The sequence below is a fragment of the Gobio gobio genome, assembly GCF_949357685.1.
Source record: "Gobio gobio genome assembly, chromosome: 18".
Taxonomy (NCBI): Eukaryota; Metazoa; Chordata; class Actinopteri; order Cypriniformes; family Gobionidae; genus Gobio; species Gobio gobio.
This window is the reverse complement of record NC_137111.1, coordinates 35,169,141-35,195,076: the sequence shown is the minus strand read 5'-3', so window position 1 is coordinate 35,195,076 and position 25,936 is coordinate 35,169,141. Positions and strand designations below refer to the sequence as shown.

General features: G+C 38.4%; 1 protein-coding gene across 1 annotated transcript in view; it reads right to left on the bottom strand.

Annotated features, from left to right (window-relative positions):
* The window catches only part of srbd1 (S1 RNA binding domain 1), a 68,483-nt gene that overhangs the window by 33,743 nt on the left and 8,804 nt on the right, over positions 1-25,936 (bottom strand). The window contains exons 10-15 of the mRNA XM_079842963.1: positions 23,705-23,808; positions 22,592-22,699; positions 22,353-22,510; positions 20,656-20,746; positions 20,463-20,570; positions 2,257-2,348 (exon numbers count right to left, since the gene is read on the bottom strand). Coding sequence (XP_079699089.1) covers positions 2,257-2,348; positions 20,463-20,570; positions 20,656-20,746; positions 22,353-22,510; positions 22,592-22,699; positions 23,705-23,808 — 661 coding nt within the window. The remainder of the gene's footprint in view (positions 1-2,256; positions 2,349-20,462; positions 20,571-20,655; positions 20,747-22,352; positions 22,511-22,591; positions 22,700-23,704; positions 23,809-25,936) is intronic.

Below are 25,936 nucleotides of genomic sequence, written 5' to 3'. Positions count from 1 at the left end.
AGAGATTGATTTGTTGATTATCGATCGTTAATCTGGTTAATGATTTAATGCACTGAGCACTGCTGTAGTTTATATCACAGCAAAATGCTACTTTTAATTTCTTAGCATTTTCTAAAGATATGGCCATACGTGCAGTCGACCAATATGAATGCCAGAAATCGGAAGCCAATCAGTGCTCGTTCACATGAGTGACTATCGCATAGTGTGTGTTATCAAAGTTGGAAACTGAGAGAAGCACTGATGCCCATAAAACATTTATGACTCAGAGTCCTGCATTGTGAAATGTGTTTTGGCCGAGGGAAAAAATGACATTGGTGACGACCTACAGACAATGAGAGAGCAAGACACAAGGCGTGAGAAAGTTCAAGAAGGGGAGTCATAGACCTGCAACAAAACATCAGCAAGCATGGCTTCTGCAAGCACCCATTCTCTCCTTCATTTTCTTTTTTTTCAGCAAATCAGCACACATACAACTTGGATTGGAAGCTTCCTGCGGGCTATCATTTTAACGGGAAGAAATCCAATCTCGCACAAGAACTCCTGTCTCACTTGTGTTCTTATGTTATTTGTCTTATTTGTTGGCGATTCTTCCTATTGAAATGTTGTGTCTTCTGAAATCCTGTCACTGATCCATCGTGTAATGTGCACACAACTGTAAATAAATGGTACCCCACACAGTCATGCAGTGTGAGCAATTTGACCTCTTTGAAAATCATGCAGTGTACCCGGCATAAACCTTCCTTGTTATTATAAATCTTGAAAACAGTTGTGCTGCTTAATATTTTTGAAGAACCATGACATTTTTTTCAGGATTATTTGATGAATAGAAGGTAAGCAAAAACATAATTTATTTGAAATATAAGCATTTTGTTTTATATATACAGTATGTATATTTGCTAGTGATGTAGCATTGTTTAATGCGTGAAACACAAAACACTGCACACATTTACATAGGACGGTTCAATTTCTTACGCCTTTCAGAAAAGCGATAAATATAGCTCCCTGGTTTGCACTTGCATTTGACCAGAGGAAAATGTATGATTAATCCCATACTGATTTACTGCTTTTATAGAGGAAGTCTGGTATAATTCTCAGATCCTGTTTTTGAGAACATTTGAGTGATTTCCAAAATTTTCGCCTTGCTTTTTTATTTTTGGAAGAGTAGAGGGTGCTTGTGTGGTCTAAACATAGGCAACCCTTTTTAAAGAAAGTTTGGTTTCACAGAAACATATCTAATGGGTAAGACAGATATAGAGAGAAATGAAAGTAGATGGTTTGATAGACTGTGAAAGACTATTGTTACGTCTTCTGAAGTCTATGTATCGACAACTGGAGATATGATGAATGTGGTCTAAAGGAGACAGTGAGCCTGTTTCAGACTAAGGAGACATGGTTGACTGAAATGACACGTAAAGGTCTGGTTGAGTGGGAGCTGAGTTGGACTGACAGGTAAGGCGGGTTGACTGTGACTGGAGACTTGGGCTTTGGAACTGGAGAATAAACAATCCCATCATTCAGAGAGACATCTTTCATTCAGCGTTAGTGCGTTAGTACGAAAGACAAGACATATTCTGCCAGTGAAGCTTTGACATTCAATGTTCAAGTTTGTATGTTTGCAAAAACATAAAGCCTTACATTTATATAAAAGCATATTTACCATTAAATGTAAATAACTTAAACTGAATAAATCCCAATATTTTGACAATGTCTTTCGTTTAGTTTTTTTAATTGTGTATATTGTGTTGCTCTGCATTGACTTTTGTAAAATGTGATTAGATAAAAGTATTTTAATGTATATTATATAGGCTTTAAAAAAATGTTAACGCCATTTTTTATTTATTTTTAAAAACACTTTATTCATTGTTTTGTTATATATATATATATATATATGTGTGTGTGTGTGTGTGTGTGTGTGTGTGTGTGTGTGTGTGTGTTAATAATATTTTTTATAATACTGTATTTACTTATGTATTTTATTAGCACATTAAGCACAGGCTTGGCAAATAATACAGAAAATGTTAAATCCTTGTCTCAATTACAAAATCTCCCAATAGCCTTGTCAAAGGTTGATAAACATTTAACTCGTTTTCAGTGTTTGTAGAGAATTTTGAGTAAATGCTATATACAAACAGATTTTGCGTATGTCTCATTCGTCATCTTTAAATTTAATTATGTATATATATCTGCATTATATCTGACATAAAAAAGGTCAATCACTAGCTTTGAGTGCGTGGCAAGAAGGAATATGTAAATTACCTGCACTCCTTAGGTTGGGATCCATGTCTGGCATCTCTTTAACAGCCTCAGGACTCACACTGTAGATGGACGCTCCTGCTTCATCTGTTATGCTGAAACAACAAAGACGAGTAAAGCTGGCTTCCAAGGAAATCAGAGAGGTAACCTCATGAAGACCCTAGTGAACTTATGAAGCTCCCTCAGTACGTCTAGGAGGCGTCAGACCAAAGAGTCCATTTAAATACATTTCCATAGAAAGCTTGTAGTTGATACAGCAGGGACCGAAGTTTATAGTTCACAGCAATGCATGGAAGACGTATTACAACACAAACTCACAATACAGCCCTGTTTTCATTGTAAAAATGTATTCAAGATTTTTTGTCAAGTTTATAAAAAAAAAACTAAAATGACAATTTTCCCCCCTGGGTTCAGAAGGTTATAACTGGCTCCAGCTCCATTAACAAATGGCTCCTGCGCTGTCATTCACATAAAGTATGTTCTGTTACAAGTGTTACAGCCATATAAATTTACAATCTGTACATCCATATTTTGAGGAATCTTTATTCCCTTAAAAGAGTATTGCAAACATGATATTAATTACTAACAGTTATCATCTGACAGGCCAAAAATTTTGCAAAGCATTGACATTTTTCCAAGTACTCCCTTGGGCGCACCTTGTTGTGAATAACTGGTTTAGAGATTCTCACTTGGGTGTCAACTAGATTCACTCTCAACACATTTTCAGTAGCATTTGTATTGTTCTGCTTGCCACTCAAAGTGAGTTATAGTATACTAATTGCACAGATATATTCCCACTGAAGGGAGCAGGGTGATGACCACATAGGTTTAATGGTGAAAGAGTGCACTCAGTTATATTTCCATCGGTAAGGTTAACTCTACCTGAACCTGAACCAACAAAAAGCCCATAGCTGATATGCTACAAATACAACACTAACAATAATTACCATATAAAACATAACTTGTAACAATTTGACCACTAATACACTGCTTAATACCACTGATTCACATATTAAGAGTTTTAAACCATTAATTTGTGCAATAAAATGTTCTAGTAATCTAACAGGGCAAGGAAAATCAGAAAATATGGGTAAATACTGCCATCTAGAGGACTCAATGGTAAATGCACCTGTCTCTACTATATTTTTGACAAACTCAAAATAAATGTTAAACAGTCCAGCTGGAAAAGATTGATCACTGCATGCTACTTTAATAATAGTAGTACTAATAATAATGACTATTACTATTATTATTACTATTATCATCATCATCATCATCGTACATTAATAATTCTGTTAATTATTAAATAGAATTACCAAAGAAATCTGAAAGATTTTTTACGTTTTACACATACGACTATTATATATGTTTTTGTGCAAGTTATAATTTTTTCCCTTTCTAAAACCTTTCAAAACCAAGCATTCCTTCCTTTAACTACACATAATAAAACTGACCTCTCTCTGAAAACATCAGCAAGGATAAACGTCCTCTGCACATGATTATCACCACTGTTACAGAATGACCATACAAATTAGGGCAGATCACCACTGCAGCCTCCATTACATTTGCTTCCTCTCTATTGGTGCCTACGGGCTCTTTGGGTAACTTTGCCAATTAGTGTCATCATACTCATGACAGGATGCAGAGGCTTTGTGACATGGACCACCAGTTTGACTGGTGTCCTCATTTTCCCAGATCCTTTCCCCTCCTCCCTCTCCATCCCATAGCTGACAGATCGCCATGATGACAGTACTAACGAGTCCTGGCATATGACCTAGGGGTCATGGTGGAGCAGGTTATTAGAAAGATTATTAACAAATTAAGAAAGAAGCACATGCCAACCCTGATAAACATTCATATAAATATAAAATCACATATTATTTAAATACGATAAATAAACCATATAAACAAAACTAACTGTTATTCATGAAATTAAAGGATGGAAAGTTATCCAAGTGTCTCTTTCAGACATAGTAATCAAGTACACAGAGACAATGCATGGCCAAGAGGTGTAAACATTCACATACACTAAAAAAAATGGTGCTACAGTGAGGAAAATAAGTATTTGAACACCCTGCTATTTTGCAAGTTCTCCCACTTAGAAATCATGGAGGGGTCTGAAATTGTCATCGTAGGTGCATGTCCACTGTGAGAGACATAATCGGGGGGAAAAAATCCAGAAATCACAATGTATGATTTTTTAACTATTTCTTTGTATGATACAGCTGCAAATAAGTATTTGAACACCTGAGAAAATCAATGTTAATATTTGGTACAGTAGCCTTTGTTTGGAATTACAGAGGTCAAACGTTTCCTGTAGTTTTTCACCAGGTTTGCACACACTGCAGGAGGGATTTTGGCCCACTCCTCCACACAGATCTTCTCTAGATAGGTCAGGTTTCTGGCCTGTCGCTGAGAAACACAGAGTTTGAGCTCCCTCCAAAGATTCTCTATTGGGTTTAGGTCTGAGACTGGCTAGGCCACGCCAGAAATGCTTGATATGCTTCTTACAGAGCCACTCCTTGGTTATACTGGCTGTGTGCTTCGGGTCATTGTCATGTTGGAAGACCCAGCCTCGACCCATCTTCAATGCTCTAACTGAGGGAAGGAGGTTGTTCCCCAAAATCTCGCAATACATGGCCCCGGTCATCCTCTCATTGATACAGTGCAGTCGCCCTGTCCCATGTGCAGAAAAACACCCCCAAAGCATGATGCTACCACCCCCATGCTTCACAGTAGGGATGGTGTTCTTGGGATGGTACTCATCATTCTTCTTCCTCCAAACATGTTTAGTGGAATTATGACCAAAAAGTTATATTTTGGTCTCATCTGACCACATGACTTTCTCCCATGACTCCTCTAGATCATCCAAATGGTCATTGGCAAACTTAAGACAGGCCTGGACATGTGCCGGTTTAAGCAGGGGAACCTTCCATGCCATGCATGATTTCAAACCATGACGTCTTAGTATATTACCAACAGTAACCTTGGAAACGGTGGTCCCAGCTCTTTTCAGGTCATTGACCAGCTCCTCCCGTGTAGTTCTGGGCTGATTTCTCACCTTTCTTAGGATCATTGAGACCCCACGAGGTGAGATCTTGCATGGAGCCCCAGTCCGAGGGAGATTGACAGTCATGTTTAGCTTCTTCCATTTTCTAATGATTGCTCCAACAGTGGACCTTTTTTCACCAAGCTGCTTGGCAATTTCCCCTTTCCAGCCTTGTGGAGGTGTACAATTTTGTCTCTAGTGTCTTTGGCAACTCTTTGATCTTGGCCATGTTAGTAGTTGGATTCTTACTGATTGTATGGGGTGGACAGGTGTCTTTATGCAGCTAACGACCTCAAACAGGTGCATCAATTTAGAATAATAAATGGAGTGGAGGTGGACATTTTAAAGGCAGACTAACAGGTCTTTGAGGATCAGAATTCTAGCTGATAGACAGGTGTTCAAATACTTATTTGCAGCTGTATCATACAAATAAATAGTTTAAAAAAGCATACATTGTGATTTCTGGATTTTTTTTTTCTCGATTATGTCTCTCACAGTGGACATGCACCTACGATGACAATTTCAGACCCCTCCATAATTTCTAAGTGGGAGAACTTGCAAAATAGCAGGGTGTTCAAATACTTATGTTCCTCACTGTATATGGCACTAAAAGTGGTTCTTGGCTCATAATCATAGGGCACCACTTTTGGTGCAATATAGCACCATATCTTAACAGGTTCTGTATATGTTAGCGGTGCTATATAGCACCTCAGTCATCCCAAAGAACCGCTGAAGAACCACTGAAGCACCAATATTTGGTGCTATACAGCGGTTCCCCTATGATTACGAGCCAAAGAACCACTTTTAGTGCTATATAGCACCATTTTTTAGAGTGTAGCATTATAGAATGGACCCCCCATAAGTTAAAAAAAAAAAAAAAAGAATATGACCTTTTAAACAATATAATTCACAGAGCGGGGTCAGTGCATGCAGAGGCGCACAGTTCGCAGAAGTCGCCAACTTTCTGCAGAGTCAATAGCTACAGATCTCCAAATTTTGTGTGGCCTTCAGATTAGCTCAAGAACAGTGCATAGAGAGCTTCATGGAATGGGTTTCCATGGCCGAGCAGCTGCATTCAAGCCTTACACCACCAAGTGCAATGGTGTCCTAAAACTTTTGCCAATATAATGTATATTATATAATCATTTGTAATAAAAGAATAAATACACTAAAAAAAAAAAAGGTTCTATATGGCACCAAAAATGGTTCTTGGCTCGTAATCATTGGGGAACCTTTTAAAGTGCTATATAGCACCAATTTTGGTGCTTCATTGGTTCTTCAGAGGTTCTTCACCGGTTCTTCACCGCTAACTAAGGTGCTATATAGCACCGCTAACTAAGGTGCTATATAGCACAGCTAACTAAGGTGCTATATAGCACCGCTACCATATACAGAACATGTTAAAGGGGTCATAGAATGCCATTTTTGTACAAGTTAATATGATTCTTTAGTGTCTAAATGAAAAGTTTGTAATATACTTTAATTAAAAATTCTCATTAGTATTGTAAGAAAACACTAATTTTACCTGGTCAAAACCAGCTCAGTTTTCAGCAAGTCATTTCAGTGTATGTGACTTTAAATGATAATGAGCTTTGCTCACCCCGCCCCTCTGCTCTGTGGGGCGTTCGGTTCGGTTCGACCCGACACAACACCACAACACACGTGGAGTGTTGTCTTGACAACAGTTGAGGGTATATTTTCGAGAAATAATGGCAACGGGAGTCTCTGAGGACACATCTGAGCAACCTTATCAATTTGAACCGGAGTCGGACTAGGAACAGATGACGAACCCAACGAAGTTCGAACAGGACGTTTCTGAATGGTTGGTTAACGTCAAGTCACTTTGATCTATCTTTGTACTGGCAGAGTAGTGTAGTGAGATACGAATGCTATGTGTTTACTGATGTATACGTTAGTTCATTGACAGATTGATGTTATGTTATAAGATTTTTTTTTGACATTACTTCTTAATCAGTAACAGACACCGTTATAAACCATGTACAAAAGTAAGCTTAGTGTAGTGTTACCACGTTAACTTTATCACCCGAGTACACAGTTTGTAATAACAACCATAACCCGTTGTTCATTATAAACGTGGGATTATGAAGTATATTGAGAACGTCATACACAGAAAGCATGCCATAATGTAACTTACCCTGTAAACTTTAGCCTCATTCATCATGAAGCGTGCAAGCGATTTGCAAAGATTAATATAAAGGTTAATAAAACTTCTTCCTGAGGTGCAGCAGGAACACGATCCTTTTTTCAAGAGCAGCTTATTAGCAAAACCTGCTTTATACTGACGCTCGTTTATAAAGCAGTCTGCTGAGAAATGATTCGCGCAAACATTGACGTTGATCGGGGGGAATATTCCCTTCTAAAACAAAACTCAGCAGCCACTGGGTCTTCAGCGGTTCGGATTTAGGAACATCAAAATGACTGCTGTGTTCGTTATTACACCCAACAACACAACACCACAACACCAGACGCCATTCTGTTCCAGCGTATCAACAATGGCGGACTGATGACAGCTCGCTCAGGGCGGGTCTGTGTTGAAACACTGCTGTCAATCAACAATCATGGGAGGAGAGTACACCGTCTAACGTCACACGGTCAGACGGCACGATTTGAGACAGGGGAAAACAAATAAGGAGATTTAAAAAAAACACTGGATGTATTTTTATCATTATAGGATGGTTGTGTACAGGCACTGCCAACACACATTTCCGTATAATCAACTTGTAAAAGTGCATGTACCATTATATGACCCCTTTAAGATATGGTGCTATATAGCACCAAAAGTGGTTCCTCTATGATTACGACGAAGAACCATTTTTGGTGCCATATGAAACCTTTTTTTTGAGTGTATAACAAAAACAATATTAAAGGTGCAATAGGTGATCCGGGAAATGCTAACTTTAGCCTGCTAGCATCGAAAGCATACGATCCCACCCTCCCTGCAAATCGCTGTCCAAAGCCACGCCTCCTCCAAAACACAAACGCGCACAGACCAGAAGCAAGAAGGATTGCATCATGTTTCATTCACCAGTGAGAAAACTTTACAGTACAGTGAGTAACAGTACTACAATAACGAACGTAAACAACTGTTTGCCTGCCATTCTCGCTCTGTCTGCACAGCGTACCTGAACGTGCTGATGACGTATGATGTGTGCGTGAACGGGCTGCGCAGTGGTATGCAAACACACGTTGACTGACGGGGAACACATGCTTTCATTTCATTCGGACGGAATACAATGATGAAACAAATGTTATGGTCCTACGCCTTCCACAGAAGATATATATTTATAAAAATACATTTAGACCGCTTAGCATATGATTGCTATCAGGACTTTCAACGAGCATAACAAAAATAAATTCTGTAGAGAATCACCTTTTGCATTATCATTATTGTTATTATTATTACACAGTGGCATTTCCTCTTGACTAGGGATGTGCACAAGTAGTTGACTAGTACATTTATTTTTAAAATATATTTTTAATGCATGTTGATCTCTTTTTTTCCTGAAAAGAACATCAAATGAATAAACTCTTTTTTTACTTATATTTTCATTTTCATGTAATAGATTACTTGTATTCACTTAATATGCCCATCTCTAATTTTGAGAACCTTCAAATAAATGAAATGTTCATTAAATATTCTATTATATTCAGTTCATTTAGTTAGCTGTCGATTCGGGTTATTAATTCAATGCCAGGCCTCATTAAACTAAATAAATTATTTCTTAAGAAGTAGTCCTTCAGTGTGCAGAATTTTTCCACCAGAAAGATATGACAGTTGTGCTAAAAGACAGAAATGGACAGAAAAGAAGAGCAGGTATTGGATATTGAGAAAGAGATCAGCCTGTCATGTTTGAATAAATCAGAAGGGCTGCAAGGGTTAATGGGTACAAGCCCTGAACCATTCTGACATGGATATGCATCACATCGACCAACCACTTCTCTTCTTTAAGGGCACGGTTGAACTTGTTAAAGGGCAGGCAGCAAAAGGCTGTGAGCACTCGGCCCAGCTCAAGTGGACACCAAGACATAAGAACAAAGACAAAACCTGCCTGCAAGTGTTGCAGATGACTTGATGACCCTTGAGGTCTGACAGTCACTCACTTACTCACACCCAATACACCCACACTTTGGGGACTATCATGTCTCTATGAGAGTCTCAGGGCAAAGTCATGGCCGAGCCCCCTCTAACTGTAAGTAATTGTGGTATTCTCAGTGTTTGTCATCATCCTCCAGGCTGGTCCATCTCCTCCTCCCAATGTCCATGACCACCGGGTGACACCAAGAGATGGATACATACTTTGATACTTGCCCCTAAACACGTGTTCTAATTAAACGCATTCATCAGATCTGTCTGCGGTGTTGAAAACAGTTGTACTGCTTCATGTTTTCTTTCTGTGGCAAAATTCTTTGATGTACAAAGTTTCAAAGAACAGCATTTATTTGAAATAGAAATTTTGGGAATATTATAATTGTCTTTATTGTCATGTATTTAATGCATCCTTGCTGAATACAAATATTAATTTAATTAAAAAAAACTGAATGGTAGTGTATATTACTATAACATTTATTTCAATGTACACTAAAGTAGAATTCGATTATTAGCAATATACTATTTTAAATTAAAAAAATAATAATAATCTCAATATATCATCATCAAATGTGCAAAATTTACTAAAGCCTGTCTTTTGTCTTTCACGTACGCTGAAACAAAAAGGACATTCCTATGGAAAAAAATAAAATAATGTTGGCCAATTTCTTGCAACCAGCAGACCCAAGGGATTCCCAAAAGAGAAAAAAAAAACAATCATGAGATATCAGGCCAATGCCAAGTCTAAACACTATGACATTTTTTGCCTAGAAAAGGGCCAAAATGGCAGGTGTCAAAGGCCGTCAGTCTCAGGCTCTGTGCTAGGGGGTAGGAAGTGCCTAGTCAGCGTGGAGGTGCAGTTAACAGCACATTCAAGCTGCCACCACCACACAAGTCTGAAAAGAGCAAAACCTCACAGTCACTCACGTCAAACTGGTGGCAGATGTTCGTCACCCCCTCAACGCCCCTTCCTCCTTTAAACACCCAAAGAACTGCGGCAGAGGGTGTCAGCTGTCCAGATTGCTGGATGTTTTCCTGTGTAGCATGCAGGAGTCAGTAGAATATATGTTGATGTCCAAGCCTTAAACTTAAGAATCTCATCTTAACCAAGAATATTTTGGAGATTCAATGGTTCACACTGTGGACTCGATCTAGCAATTCAAAAGCACTCAAGTATAGCCCATAAAAAGGATATTCCACAGCTTTCCATATTCTAATTTTCAAAACCAGTTTCATTGGAAGCCTAGTTCAGATGTGGAATTGAGGTTTCTATGTTTTGATGTTATATGCGTTTTCTTTTTCTGTCCTCCAAGGGCTATAAACTACAACCTAAACCGACCACACAAGTAAATGAGGCATGAAATGTGCAGCATGTTAAAAACTTTACTGGTGGGGATTGCTTCCAGTTGTTCTGACATCACAAGAGCACATTAGATTAGAAATTGACAAATGGGGATTTGGCATTTGAGTTTAAGGCAATGAAAACTTTCAAGTGGACTGCTTGCTTGATCTCATGCTTGGCTGCCACGGATCAATCAGCACTAGGCGGATAGGGAGTGACATTGCAGTATTCATGTGCGTTCTTCTGGAAACTTTGTGTTAAATGCAAGAATGTATTCATAGTAAGCTAGCATGTCTGAAACTCATAACATATATGCCCAAATCTGTTATTATAAAAAGTTATAACATATAATAATTTAATGTAATTTAGATTTTTTATAAATGGATGTCCCATGTTCTTAGTCATTGTAACATACAGTAGCTAATACAATAAGTCCTCAAAATCTTATTTTTAAGGATACAGTAAATTCATCAAAAGTGACCGTAAAGGCATTTATAATGTTAATTCAATCTTTTCGATGGCAAAACAATTTTAAGAGCAAATGGAAGATGGCACATTGACGTCTATAAAAGCCCCACCATGGTCAACTGAGCACAGACATTATCATAAATTTCAATATATTAACAGCAGTCAATCAAAATTAGGGAGGCTCAAGACAGTTGCTCATGGAGCCACTGGTTCTGACTGTCCTCTGTGATGCGGACATCTATCCTCCGTGAGCCATTAGCCGTGGGCCTGTGACTGGCAAATATTCCTCCTCATTCCTCACTGTCCTAATCACCCTACCCAGAATCCTCCTCAAAGGACAAACTTTCCTGATGCTAAATTCTAGTCATCCAAGACCTTACAGCAAAAAGTGATTTCACTTTACCAGGAGCAAGCCGGCTGTAAAGGGCATGTATTAATATTATATATCTGGGCACATATATTAAATAAATGTATAAATGAAAACATTAAATATATAAATAGTTATTCAATATACATAGCTTATTCATATATTTAACGTTTTTATTTATATATTTATTTTCTTATATACGCCCATAAAAATAATATACATGCTTCACAGCAAACATGCTCCTAGTAAAGTGAAATATTGTTGAATATTGTCCCTTCTAAAAGATTTTAAAAAGCAATCGTTTCGTTTAGACTTTTTCCATGCTGACATTGCATCCGCCAGTGTTAAATACACTGTAAAGATGCATCTTTTCATAATTTACAGAAAGTTGTAGTTTCTTTCCTGTTAAGACTGAAGTGGTCGTGCTTAACAACTGATCCCAGCAACAGTGTGTACTAAAAGAAAAAAATTGAAAAAGGAGAGAGGAGAGAGCTCCTGTAATTCTGTTTCCTCCTGCAAAGTGAGTCTAATGACCAGAGACTGGCCGGCTGGTGGCAGAGAGCAAGCCTGAGGGGAGAAGGGTGGTCACTGCCGCTGTCTTCAACCTTAAGAACTGACATAGCTGTCCAATCAGTCTGTAGCCATAGCTCAGTATCAGGATCACTGTCCTGACAGTCGAAACACTACAGGCTCCCTCGTTAAGCAAGATACATGTCATTTTGTCCTTTAGGGGTGAGATGCAAAGTCAGAGCCAAACAGCAGCAATGACCGGAGTCCGAGCAGCACCTTCTGAACATGTTTCTTAGAAGGGTAACACCATTTATCAGTCACACTCAGAAAATAAGGGTGCAATTTCTCTAAAAGAAACATTTTATAAACATAGAAATTCTGTATGGCACACAATACATAATGAACCCCTAACCCAAATCTGTACAACATAACTATGACAAATCCATGAACAAAGCGCCAAGTGTTTCTCCCAGAAGCCAAGGTCAACTTTTATTGGGTCATCTTGGATGTTAGAGGCCCTTTGAGCATGTATTAGTCACACATACAGTGAGCGATAGTATTCCAGGAATCTCACACTCCCAAGTTCAAAGTTAATTATGTGTACATTTAATCATAAATCAAACCGATTCAAATCATATTTTAGCGGTCTAGAAGGATAAAAGCACCTGGCAATAAAGAGTGCTGGACCAGAGGAGGGCGCCACAGAGGGGTTCCAGGGGAGAGATTCAAACGTAATGGTGTAAATCTCACAGCTAATATATTGGAGCGGACTCAACTGGGGCACAAACTACAGAGTGGAAGTTCAAAGAGAGGGCAACTCTTCAACATGCATGTACTGTAAGCTTCTCAGTGTACAGCACAGGTATTAAAGCAAACTGTCATAAGCGAGATATATATGGAATATGGAAAAATATGGAAATGTGGAAAAATGTGAATGCATTAACAAATAAGCCAAAATAAATAAGCAAGAACAGGTGTGTAGAATTGTGTGAATTACGGCTATTCAAATGCGGCCACAGATTATAGACATGACTGATGGTATTTTTGTATTACTTATTAATAACATTAATAATAATATTGGTATCACACAAAATATATTTAATTTCAATAAATGATTTAATATATATTTAATTTATATTATTTTGCAACACAGAAATAAGCTATTTTTTGTGTGAGACTTCTGATTCATTAGCCGCTATTGGTAAATAACTATAAGAACAACAGTGCTGTAAACGGTAAAACTATTTGAGCTACAAACCAGTGCATTTATGATTACGATAATGAATTTGCAATATCAAGCAGCATAACACTGCATGTAAAATAACTGGAGGCGAAAGACACTGGAAGCCAGGCGCATTCAAGTTACCAATGGTAACTCTTTCGTTAAAAATAAATACAAATAAAACAACACTAATGTATTACTAACAGTAACTTCATTTTACCACACTCTATGCAAGTAAAGTCCTGTGTGAAGACAATTGTCCCTAAAAAGCACATCTAAGTACCATTACAAATCACCCAAAAAAGGTGATTACTCTTTATTTTACAGTGTAATAATAATGAACTATATGCACTTACTATAGGGTTAGGATTAGGTATACTAAACAAGGACACTGTAAAAAGACGGTCTTATTATAGAAAGAACAGGACTGGAAGAAAATGTCAAGAGATCAGTGTTTATCTCAGTATTCCTCGAGTAACAACCCCACCAACTCAACAGGCAAGTGTCCCTTCATTTAAGCGAAGAGCACCAGGTCGCTGAGAGCCGTGCAGCTCATCCCGCAGGCTCATTACCGCACACAGTCTGCCGGCACTGCCTGTCATTCCTCAGGAGCAGTCAGGCAAAAGAAAGGAAAGGAGACGGCTAGCGGGGACGTCGGGACAGAAGGGAGGGAGCAAGGGATGGTAGGTGGGGGCAACGGATGATGTTTTATTTCTGAACAAGCTGAGGAGTAGGGAGACAGATAGCAGATGGTGCAAATGAAGCCGCCGGTTTAATTGACTAGTGAGTGATGTACAAAGTGACCTGTGGAGATGAACTTTTAAAAGGGAATGGACAAAAAAAAAAAAAAAATCCAATTACATAGTCCAAAAAACTTAACACCTAAAACACAATTGCACAAAATGCATCTATACTTCTACAGTACCGTTCAAAAGTTTGGTTTCAGTAAGATTTTTTTTTTTTTTTTTAGAAAGAAATTAATACTTTTATTAAACAAGGCCACATTCAATTGTTCAAAAGTCATTTATATTGTTACAGATTATTTTCTGTAAAAATGCTGTTCTTTTGAACTTTCTATTCATCAAAGAATCTTAAAAAAAATGATATTGTTATCACAAAAATATGTAGCACAACCATTTTTTTTAACATTGATAATAATAAATGTTTCTTTAGCGCCATATCAGCATATTAGAATGATTTATGAAGGATCATATGACACTGAAAACTGCCACCACAGGAATAAATTACGTTTGAAAATACATTCAAAAAGAGAATAGTTTAAATTGTAATAATATTTCACAATATTCCTTTTTTTAAATGCAGCCTTGGTGAGCAAAATAGACTTCTTTAAAAAGAAAAAAACAGTCCCTCCAGAAAAACGCGATTATGCGATCGCGTGATTTAACGCATAATCAGCCAAAGTCCGCATATTCGGACTATATAACCTGGAGTTTATATATAACCTGGAGTTTCTCATGGTTAAATGTAGACCGTTTTATCTGCCGCGAGAGTTCACTTCCACCATTATAACTGCAGCCTATATTCCCCCGGATGCTGATGCCAAGCTTGCTATGAAAGAACTTCATGCAGCCATCAGTAAACAACAGACTGATCACCCGGAAGCTGCTTTTATTGTTGCAGGTGACTTTAATCATTCAAACTTAAAGTCAGTGCTACCCAAGTTTCACCAGCATGTTTCCTGCCACACCAGAGGAAACAAAACCTTAGACCACGTGTACACAAACATGGCGGGAGCTTACGTTGCGACACCCCTCCCCCACCTGGGACAGTCAGACCACATCTCTTTGTTCCTCATCCCCAAATATTCACCCCTCATCAACCGTGTGAAGCCATCAGTGAAGACCATCAAGGTGTGGCCTGCGGGGGTTGATTCCACACTCCAGGAAAGGTTTCTAAACACAGACTGGAGTGTGTTTGCTTCTCAAGCCACCAGTGGCGCTCACACGGACATTGACTCCTACACCTCCTCTGTATTGGATCATATCAATACCACCATTGACAGTGTTACAACCCAGAAACAGATCACCACATACCCAAATCAGAAGCCATGGATGAACAGGGAAGTGCGACTCCTGCTGAAGTCACGCAATACTGCCTTCAGATCAGGAGATGCACAAGCCTACAGCGCATCCAGAGCAAACCTGAAGAGGGGCATCAAAAAGGCCAAGCACTGCTACAAGCTAAAGATAGAGGGTCACTTTTCCAACTCTGACCCTCGACGCATGTGGCAGGGCATCCAGGCCATCAGTGACTACAAACCCACCCACTCCACCCCCGCAGCCACTGATGTCAACTTCCTGAACGAGCTAAATCACTTTTACGCTCGTTTTGAAAGAGACAACAGAGAAACTGCCACCAAGCTCAAACCCTCAGCTGACCCACCAATCACACTCTCCTCCACAGATGTCTGCAAGTCACTGAGCCGGATCAGCGCGCACAAGGCTGCTGGACCAGACAACATCCCTGGTCGTGTTCTCAGGGCATGTGCGGAGCAGCTCGCTGAGGTTTTTACAGACATTTTCAACCTGTCTCTTGCCCAAGCAGCTGTACCTTCATGCTTTAAACGCACGTCCATTGTGCCAGTGCCAAAACACTCTAACCCGAGGTGCCCTAATGACTACCGCCCTGTAGCACTCACACCCATCGTCATGAAGTGCTTTGAGCGGCTGGTCCTGGAACACCTAAAAGACTCTCTACCATCCACATTGGACTCACACCAGTTTGCCTACCGCAGCAATAGGAGCACAGAGGATGCCGTTTCCATGGCACTGCACTCTGTGCTCACTCACCTGGACAATAAGAACACTTACGCACGCATGCTGTTTGTTGACTTCAGCTCAGCATTCAACACTGTCATCCCAACCAAGTTAATAGCCAAACTTGGAGACCTGGGCATCAATACCTCAATGTGCAACTGGATTTTGGACTTCCTAACTGACAGACCCCAGAATGTTCGTTCAGGATCCACCTGCTCCACATCCATCACACTCAACACTGGTGTACCACAGGGCTGTGTGCTAAGTCCGTTTCTCTACTCCCTCTTCACCGCCGACTGCAAGCCTGTGTATGGATCTAATTCTATCGTCAAGTTTGCGGACGACACAACGGTGATTGGTCTCATCAGCAACAACGATGAGACTGCCTATAGGGAGGAGATCCAGCACCTGGCCACATGGTGCGCTGATAATAACCTGCTCCTCAACACCACCAAAACGAAGGAGCTCATCGTGGACTTCAGGAAGGAGTCAAGAGGCACACACGACACCATCCACATCAATGGAATGGCTGTTGAACGTGTCTCCAGTTTCAAGTTCCTGGGGATCCACATCTCGGCGGACATGTCGTGGACGACCAACACCTCCAGCCTGGTCAAGAAGGCTCACCAGCGCCTCTTCTTCCTGAGGACACTGAGGAAGAATCAGCTCTCCTCGGCTATCCTGGTGAACTTCTACCGCTGCGCAATAGAAAGCATCCTGACCAACTGTGTGGCAGTGTGGTATGGGAGCTGCTCTGTTGCGGAGCGCAAGGCACTGCAGCGGGTGGTGAAAACTGCCCAGCGCATCACAGGGACTCCACTGCCTGCCATCGAACACATCCAGAGGAAACGCTGTCTGCATCGAGCTCGCAGCATCCTCAAGGACTCCTCGCACCCAGCCCACAGACTGTTTTCTCTCCTGCCCTCCGGCAGGCGTTTCAGGATCCACCGGACCAGGACCAGCAGACTTAAGAACAGTTTTTTCCCCAGAGCTGTCTCCTTACTGAACTCAAACCCCCGCTGATCCACTCCCCTCATATACTGATAACTCTCCTACCTCACATCCACCTTCACTTTGTTATTTGCACTACCGACTCTTTATTACAGTAACAACTGTTTACTTATTCATTTTGCACTACCACACCGTAACTGGATTATGCTCATTTGCACTGCCGACTGTTATTTACAGTACCTACTGTTTACATTTGTATTTTGCACCGTACTTCTAACTGTAATATGCAATCACTTCCACTGCACTTTTACACTTTTTTTCGGATAGCTTCTGTCCATAATTTATTGCACTACCTTAATCCACTGCCATATTCCTCATTTTAGCCTAACATATCATTGTATACCTCTATCTGTAAAATTCTGTTTATAGTAATAGCCATCTGTATATTATATTATATTCATAGTACATATCCACCTGTAAATTCTGTTTATAGTAATAGCCATCTGTATATTATATTATATTCATAGTACATATCCACCTGTAAATTCTGTTTATAGTATTAACCATCTGTATATTATTCACTGTACATATTCACCTGTAAATTCTGTTTATAGTAATAACCATCTCTCTATTTATAGACATATTTATATATACTCAGTACATATCCATGTCCTGCACTTATGCAAACGTTGTATATCCTGCACTTGCTGCTATTGCACTTCTGGTTAGACCTAAACTGCATTTCGTTGCCTTGTACTTGTACTTGTGTAATGACAATAAAGTTGAATCTAATCTAATCTAATATTCATGCGGGGGCCGCATTTTTTCAAATACGCCGCACTTTCGCCGCATAAATTGCCTATTTCCGCGTGCAAAATATGCGGGGCTATCATGATTTCATAATCCCCGCATTTTCGTTGCAAAAAAAGTCATATATATTAGCAGAAAGTTGAAACATTTTCGTTTACCTCACACAAGAGCCGCCATTTCCGCCTATTGCCATGGGAACGTTTTGAAGTGACGTGATTACCCGACGCGAACGTCATCGAAAAGCTTCAAACCCCGTGGAGAAACCATAGATACCGGTGAAACCATGATGAAGCACAAACTCCCATTGGCCAACAAAAATAACAGCAAAAGAGCAAAGCAGTTTCCCTGTGTGCTGACTGATTTCAAAACACAGCATCATGAAGCTTTGAAGCGTTATGAATCAATGAGTCGATTCAGCGGTTTGAAGCGTTATGAATCAATGAGTTGATTCAGCGGTTTGAAGCCTTATGAATCAATGAGTCGATTCAGCGGGTTGGATCGCCAAAGTCACGTATTTCAGCAGTTTGACACGCGATCCGAATCATGAATCGACTCGATGATTCATAGCATCATGATGCTGTGTTTTGAAATCAGTCATCACTATATAAGTCGTTATTTAGTTTTTTTTGCACACAATACTATTATCGTCGCTTCATAAAGTTATTGTAGAACCACTGTAGTGAGATGGACTTTGTAACAACGTCTTTAGTAGGCTACCTTTTATGGGTCTTGAGAGTGTACATTGTGCCAATGGAGGCCTTTCTGAGCCATCGGAATTCAACTAAAATATCTTAATTTGTGTCCAACAACATAAAGGGAAGTCATTAATGACAGAATTTTCATTTTTAGGTGAACTAACCCTTAAAGAGATTGCACTTTGTGCATTGGAAGCACTCAAATGTCTGTTTTGTATAGCGACATCTGTAAAACAGGAAGTTATTTATACATTTTTTCAGAAGTTGTAGCATATTCCTTTTGTAAAGCTACAGAACTTGATTGACTAAATGTTTTGTAAATTTGAGCCATTATTAAGGTCTTCAATAAAACAAGATGAGAACTTAAATATTCCAGCACTTTCTGTGATGTAGTGCTTTTTTTCTCTTTCTCATCAAACCGCAGTTTTTGCAAGTTCCTGCAATTTTATCGCATAAAATTGCATAAATATCCCGCATTTTTCATCGCATTTTTTAAGAAAACGTGCCGCATAATCAAGGATTTTTGCCCGCAACAATCACAAAAAAAAGCCGCATTTTTCTGGAAGGACTGAAAAAAAGAAAAGAAAAAGTTAATTTATATATATATATATAAAACCGACCCCAAACCTTTGATTGGAATGGTAGTGTACAATGCAATACATCAACTATCACAACTTTGAAGTTATTAATCTACAAAGGTCAGGTCTATGCAAGTGTGTAAGTGTTCTATGAAATCATTCTTGTGTGTTGAATCTCAAAGGCAAGTACCAAAAATGGGAAGTTTAAGGGTCAGAAAAAGGGTGAAATATTAACACAAACTTAATTATTATTATTTTTGGCACATTTATTTTTTTTAAATATAAATAAATTAAAAAAATAAAATAATTATTCTATACACATAACTGAGTTTGTAAAATGCTAAATAATGCTTTCATGTGTTTCCATACACATGTAACTATTCCATGTTTCTCTTTCATTTACATGTATTCCTTTAGCAGACAATTTTATCCTTACAAATGAAAAAAACAACAACAAGTAAGAATGCATGTCCTGTTTAAGCAGTTCACACAAATACAGCTACTAGATCCATTTCTCCACTTAGTGGAACATTTAAGCGTGCAGTTTTAAAGTATTATTTTAACTCGCACCCTGCTTCTACAAATACTTGGCTGTGACTACCAGGACAGGAAGCAAAGTTCAAACTGTCTGGCATGCTAGTCGTGGCAGTCGATGTTGCGCTGCCAATTTGGAGATCTCAAATCTTCCACTTTCATTTTAGAATGGAGGTTGAAATGGATCCACTTGTGGAGCGCCTTGGATGTCAATTTTGAGGCATCATGCTTTGCTGAGAACTACTGAGGCAGACCTGGCAACCCATCTGAGCTGCACTGAGGGATGCGGAGGGCTGTAATGAAAACCGCCATCAGTATACGCCATAAACGGCCACTTCAGAGCGGTTCTGGGCAGCTCTCCAGTCAGAACCAAAAGTCAACAAACACGAGTCTAGCAAGATGGAGAGAGAGACAATCCCAGATCCAGTCTTTATTTGGGTTGGAGGAAAACACGTCGGACTGGTTTGGTTTGAAGGGCGGTGAGAAATATTTGTTTTTAATTAGAGACAGTCAAACAAGGTCCAGATACCATTTAAAACCCGCAAGAGTAACACATTCCAGACCGGCACCATTTCCTTTGCTCCTTTTCTGCGTACCTTGCTAAACAGTTGCTATTTTCTCTTTTAGTATAGTTTATTGATGAAAACATTTCAAGCTGCAATTGCACTAAGACCATACAGGAGCCTGATGTGACCTCAAACAAATACAGTCAATAACAACTGAGCAACTCTAAAAAGAACAACATCTGCTGTACTGCTCACTGCTCTGGTCTGTTTTAAAAAAAGGGAAATGCCATACCAGTAGGACACATCCAGGGGGTTGAAGAAGCGCTGTTTAATTAGGTCTGTAAAGAAGGCTTCAGTCTCCCTGCATGCTTTGCCATTTCCTATGACAATGGTTTGACAGCTGTGGGAGAACAAAAATATCAAGTTATGCATATATCTTTTTGGTGCCTACAAACTACTTTCAGTCATCATTATGATTGCAGTACCTGTGTTTGAACATAAGATGGCGCAGTTTTTCTGCCTCTTTGTGTTTAGCAGAGCCATGGAGGTACACCACATCTGTGTGCAGGATCTGACCTGAGGTAAAAATATGTGAGATATGTCAGGACAGTAGAGGACGCATGCGACTAGAATTTATGTGGAAATCAACTTAACAATATATCATCATCATCATGTAGGTACAGTAGGCTCCCATTTATTTCCTCTCAATTTTTTTTGCCTCTACCTTGTTCCCCCCTCCTTTCAGACAATACGGCTACCGTTTTCTGTCAGCCTGAGATAGGCAGTCTAATCGCAATAGACACCTCAAGAGCCCGGCAGGTCATGTGACTACACACCCACAGACATGTCACAGTCAAGCTGGGTTTGCGTGTGGTGCTGCTGCAGGGCAGAGGGCAAATACAGCAATGCCACCTGACACACACCCGCCAGGCCGATCAGTCGCCTGGACGCAGGGCACACAGGGCACAGCGTGCAGCTCCACGCACCGAGAGGACACAATGGGCACTCTCATCACACCTGCCAATCAGACACTCTCCTTCATCGACATTAAAATTATGTTGCACTATACTAAAAGTAATTACAATTAACAAGCTTAAGTTCATTGTGACTATGTTGGTCCATTGAAATACTAGTCTATATTTGGTTGATTATAAAGATTTCAAAACATCAGCTCAAATTTACCATAACTATCCATTGCTATTAGATTATTATTAGATTTTTTTTCTTTTTGACAGCCAAAAAAAACCTTTTTTTTCTTATCAACTTAATAAACAACTATGAATTATAACAAAACATAACGATTACAATATTACAGTAAAAGCATCTCTCCTTTTTTCTCCCAAAACCTTTAGAACCAATTGACAAAAAGATGATGCATGGAATTGTTTTCAATTGTTCTGAAATATTGTATTATTGCTTATTAAAGTAAAATTTGTTCTAATATTTTTCTAGTTATACTATAAATACATTATATATAAATAAAAAAATAAAAAAATAAATAAATATAGTTTGGAAGAATTATGTTTTTTTTTTTAAGAAGTCTCTTATGCTCACCAAGGTTTTTTGCATTTATTTGATCAAAAATACAGTAAAAACTGTACAAATTTAAAATATTATTCTTTTAAAATAACTATTTTCTATTTTAATCCATTTTAAATATAAATATTCCTGTGGTGGTAAAGCTGAATTTTCAGCAGTCATTACTGCAGTCTCCAGTACTGCCACATGATCCTTATGAAATCATCATTGTTGATTTGCAGCTCAAGAAACATTTCATATTATAAATGCTTAAACAGTTTTTGCTGCTTAATAAATTCCAAAACCTTTGTTTCCACAAAATTAACACTTTTATTCACCAAGGACACATTAAATTAATCAAAAGTGACCGTAAAAACATTCATTTTGGTAAAAAAAAAAAATATTTTTTTGTATTTATCAAAGAATCCAGAATTGTTTTTTTACCATGGTTTCCAAAAAAATATTCAGCAATAAAAACGCAGTAATAAAACAGTTCTGGAAAAGAACAATAAGAACAGTTCTTTTAAATTGAACTAATATGCAATATTGTTGTCTGTGGGAGTGTGAGTGTGTGTGTGTGCGTGTGTACATATATAATTTATATATGTAATATATAATATATAATTATATATAAGTTCATTCCACATTTACTCTGGTGTCTTACTGGTAGGGGACAGGATTGCCAGTTTGCAGCCGTGGTGAAACCCTGGGTCCACCCCCATGACGACTTTCCCACGCACAGGACACATCAGAAGACGCTGACGCAGATTACGAACAAACATGGCAATGGACTCTTTTTCTGCACTAGTAGTCAACTTAGTCCTGGGACAAGAAGAAAAAGAGGCAATGCATCTTTGTATTCAGTGTAAAAACAAGAAGCTTTACATTCTGGTGAGAACAAACCTGTAGCCTCGACTGAGAAAGGGCAGAATGAGTCTCCTGTAGGAATCTTCAGCAGCATTCTTCAAAATCGTCATCAGTTCTGGCCGCACAAATCCCTGTGGCCTCCATCTGTAAGTCAAATAGCAGATAAGAGTCCTGATAGACGGTTTACACACTCATACAGCCTCCCCCCCAAAAAACACTAATAAGTGTGACATGATTGTGTACATATAAATAATTACTTTTTAAGTTCAAAAGTGTAAGTAATCAAAGAGACAACTAATTATCTTTTTGAGAACAAGGTGTTTTTCATTGCTGTTGAAATATTCTTTTAACGAAAAATAAATGTTGGCACAATGACTTTTCAATGTAAAAATTAAAAAAAATAATAATTAAACACTAAATAAATTATTAATTAAACCCATACTCCCTCAAATAAAAGTAATTACTTATTTTTCTTAAAAAGAGGGGGAAAAAAATTACATTACAATTAAAATACAAATAATTAAAAAAAATTTATTAAAACAATTTTCTGGGTTATTCTACTAACCTTGTAGTAACTTTGACCTACATGTCAACTTATTAGAATATTTGTAAACTGTCAGGTTTGGGTAAGTAGAATAAGTTAACATGTAGTTGCAAAGTTACTGACAGTCAGTAGAATGTCTGTTGGGTAAGCATCAAAATAAAGAGTTAGCAGATATTAAGCAAACAGTCTACTAATACTCTAATGACTGTTAGTTGACATATAGTTGCAAAGTTACTTGTAGTAACTAAAAAGTGGACCACCGAAATAAAGTGTTACCATTTGTTCATGTAGTATGTTGATGTTAATTATTTTTAATGTAACTTCCAAACCCTATAGAGCTTTGGGTAATCAAATATTAGGTTGAGCTATACAATATGATCTTTTCATTTTATATGGAGATTAGTGGGTTAATATTCAATAAATAAATTAGCGGAAAGAGCTACATCAGTATCAAAACCTGTGGATAATCTTTAACACCTGGCAGCGTAAAATCAGTTCCCAACCCATTGCCCATCAAACAGGCAACGGCAATGGGCCAAACCACAAGCTAGAACGTAAGAAGATGAGGTGTGGTGCATGTATGATCACTGTGGGTGTGTGCTGACCTGACGTTGACGCACCACCTACAGAAGTCATTCTTCACCCAGTCGGGGATGTTGACCTTCACTGTCAGAATCTTCAGATTCTCCCCACGGTTAATGGCTAACGTCTGAAACAAGAGAGTAACCTGTAGAGACAGCCGACACAAGGCGAGGCACGGTAGTGCACCGTCGGTACCACCCCCTCCCGCTCTCTCCTAAAACAAGTCAGTGCGCACTAAGACGCACTTGTGTCGCACCGAAAAGTTCCGTGCCTCCCTCACTTTTCCCTTACTGACCCTCGAAGGGGAAGTGACATGCTGTGAAGCAAATAGTTTTAAGTATCTGACCTTTTCTGAGGAAAACCTTTTGAAAGGATACAAGAGATGACCCATCAATCTGGACTCCAAGCGTAAGAACCGAGCTGACAAATGCCACCAACCCCCAACACAAACACACACCCCACCACAGAACAGGCATCTGCCCCCTCTGCACTGCTCAACAGCTAATGGCCCGATCAAGACGTGAATTAATGCAGCCAGAAATATGATGAAAATTATATTTCCATATTTTGGCATTTCATCACCCTAAGGGAGCTGTTTACTTGGGTTTTCTCATGCGATGTTTATCGCATTTGAAGTTTTGCATGAGATGAGGGAAATGTCAAAACAAATATCAAACTTTTCTCCATATCTGTGTCATTTCCAACTTAGCCCTGTGTAGTTAATGAATATCTATTAATAAAAATATCATATAGTAACGCATACATTAAAACAACTGGTCTGAATCAGGTCATGTTTAAAATTACCACTGCAGGACTACACCGAGAAAAAAAACATAAGCATGCCCTAAAAATACAAGCAAGCATGGTTTATTCGTGGAGGACATATTTCTACCAAACAAAAACAGGCCGCACAGACATCCAAAGGAATTCATTCCTGTTCGTCATATCACACAGCCAATATTACAACTGTTTGTCACATACAAACAACGCTGATGAATTGTAATGTGAGCAAAAATAGATACAATTTAACACTTGTCAGTGAAAACCCCAAAATCAGATATTTTATAAACCCATTTTTCACAGATTCAGTTTAGTGTCATATTTCTCCTGCTTTAAGACATGCGCCAGTCCAAGACATGACATTTTCAAAACAGAGAAGGGGGAAAAGTTTAGTCCAAATATTTAACATATCATGTTCCTCAATAACAATGAAATCATAATTGGAAAAATATGAGGAATGTAAGCGACAGAAATGAATATTATTTTAAAGACTGAGCTATTCCGATTCAATATTTTTTCTCCAAATAAAGGCAACTGCATTGCCATGGAACAGAGCAATAGAGGATGGCCTCTACAAAAACAGAAAGAACGGGTGAACTTTTCACTTCCTATCTTTGCATGTACAGAAAAACAAACATACACAACATGGGGTTTAAAATACAACAATGATCATTCCCCATACAAAATAAACATGATCTCTTGCTTTAGCAAGAGCTGCTTTGTTTTATAAAAACACTTAATGGTTTAACACTGATTATATTGTAGTCAATATATCATATGATGCAAAAATGTCAACAACAACAAAAAAAAAATCTACAAATTTCCAGATTAGTAAAAATAAAAATGTGGTCTTTCTTACTTATTAGACCACATTTTATTTGTTACTAACTGGAAATTTGAAGATTTCTTTTAACTGCACATTTTTAGTGATTGTGCTGGAGGAAGGAACACAAAAAAACAAAAACTAATGTTTGGTTCTTTTTAACTCTAGAAATGCGTCTACAGCATGAGGGATATGACAAAGACAAAATAATTGAGAAAATAACAACACTCATTTTCATTACAGTTCATACAAACTTTCAGCAAATTTGTTTTGACTTTTTTTGAAAATTGTTTACAAAAAAAAATCTTTAAGAAAAAAGCCAAAAAAGGGACCTCAGTTGAGGCAGAGTTTGACTATGAAACCAGCCTCTGAAAGCTTACAAAAGTAGACTAGGCTTATTAGATGAAACTATATTTAAAAATTTCAGGAGGTAAAGACCACACTACAGTTTATATATTTTCTGAGGAATAATAAATGCATGTCCAGTGAAGTAAAATATGAGCAAGGTACGTAAATGCACAAGCCCGTGATTTAAAAAAAAAAAAAAAAGAAGTTTGCACATAAAATGTTTCCATTTCTTTCAAACCTCCCATTTAAAAAATTAAAAAATAAATAAAAATTGTATATTATATATATATACACTGATTATATT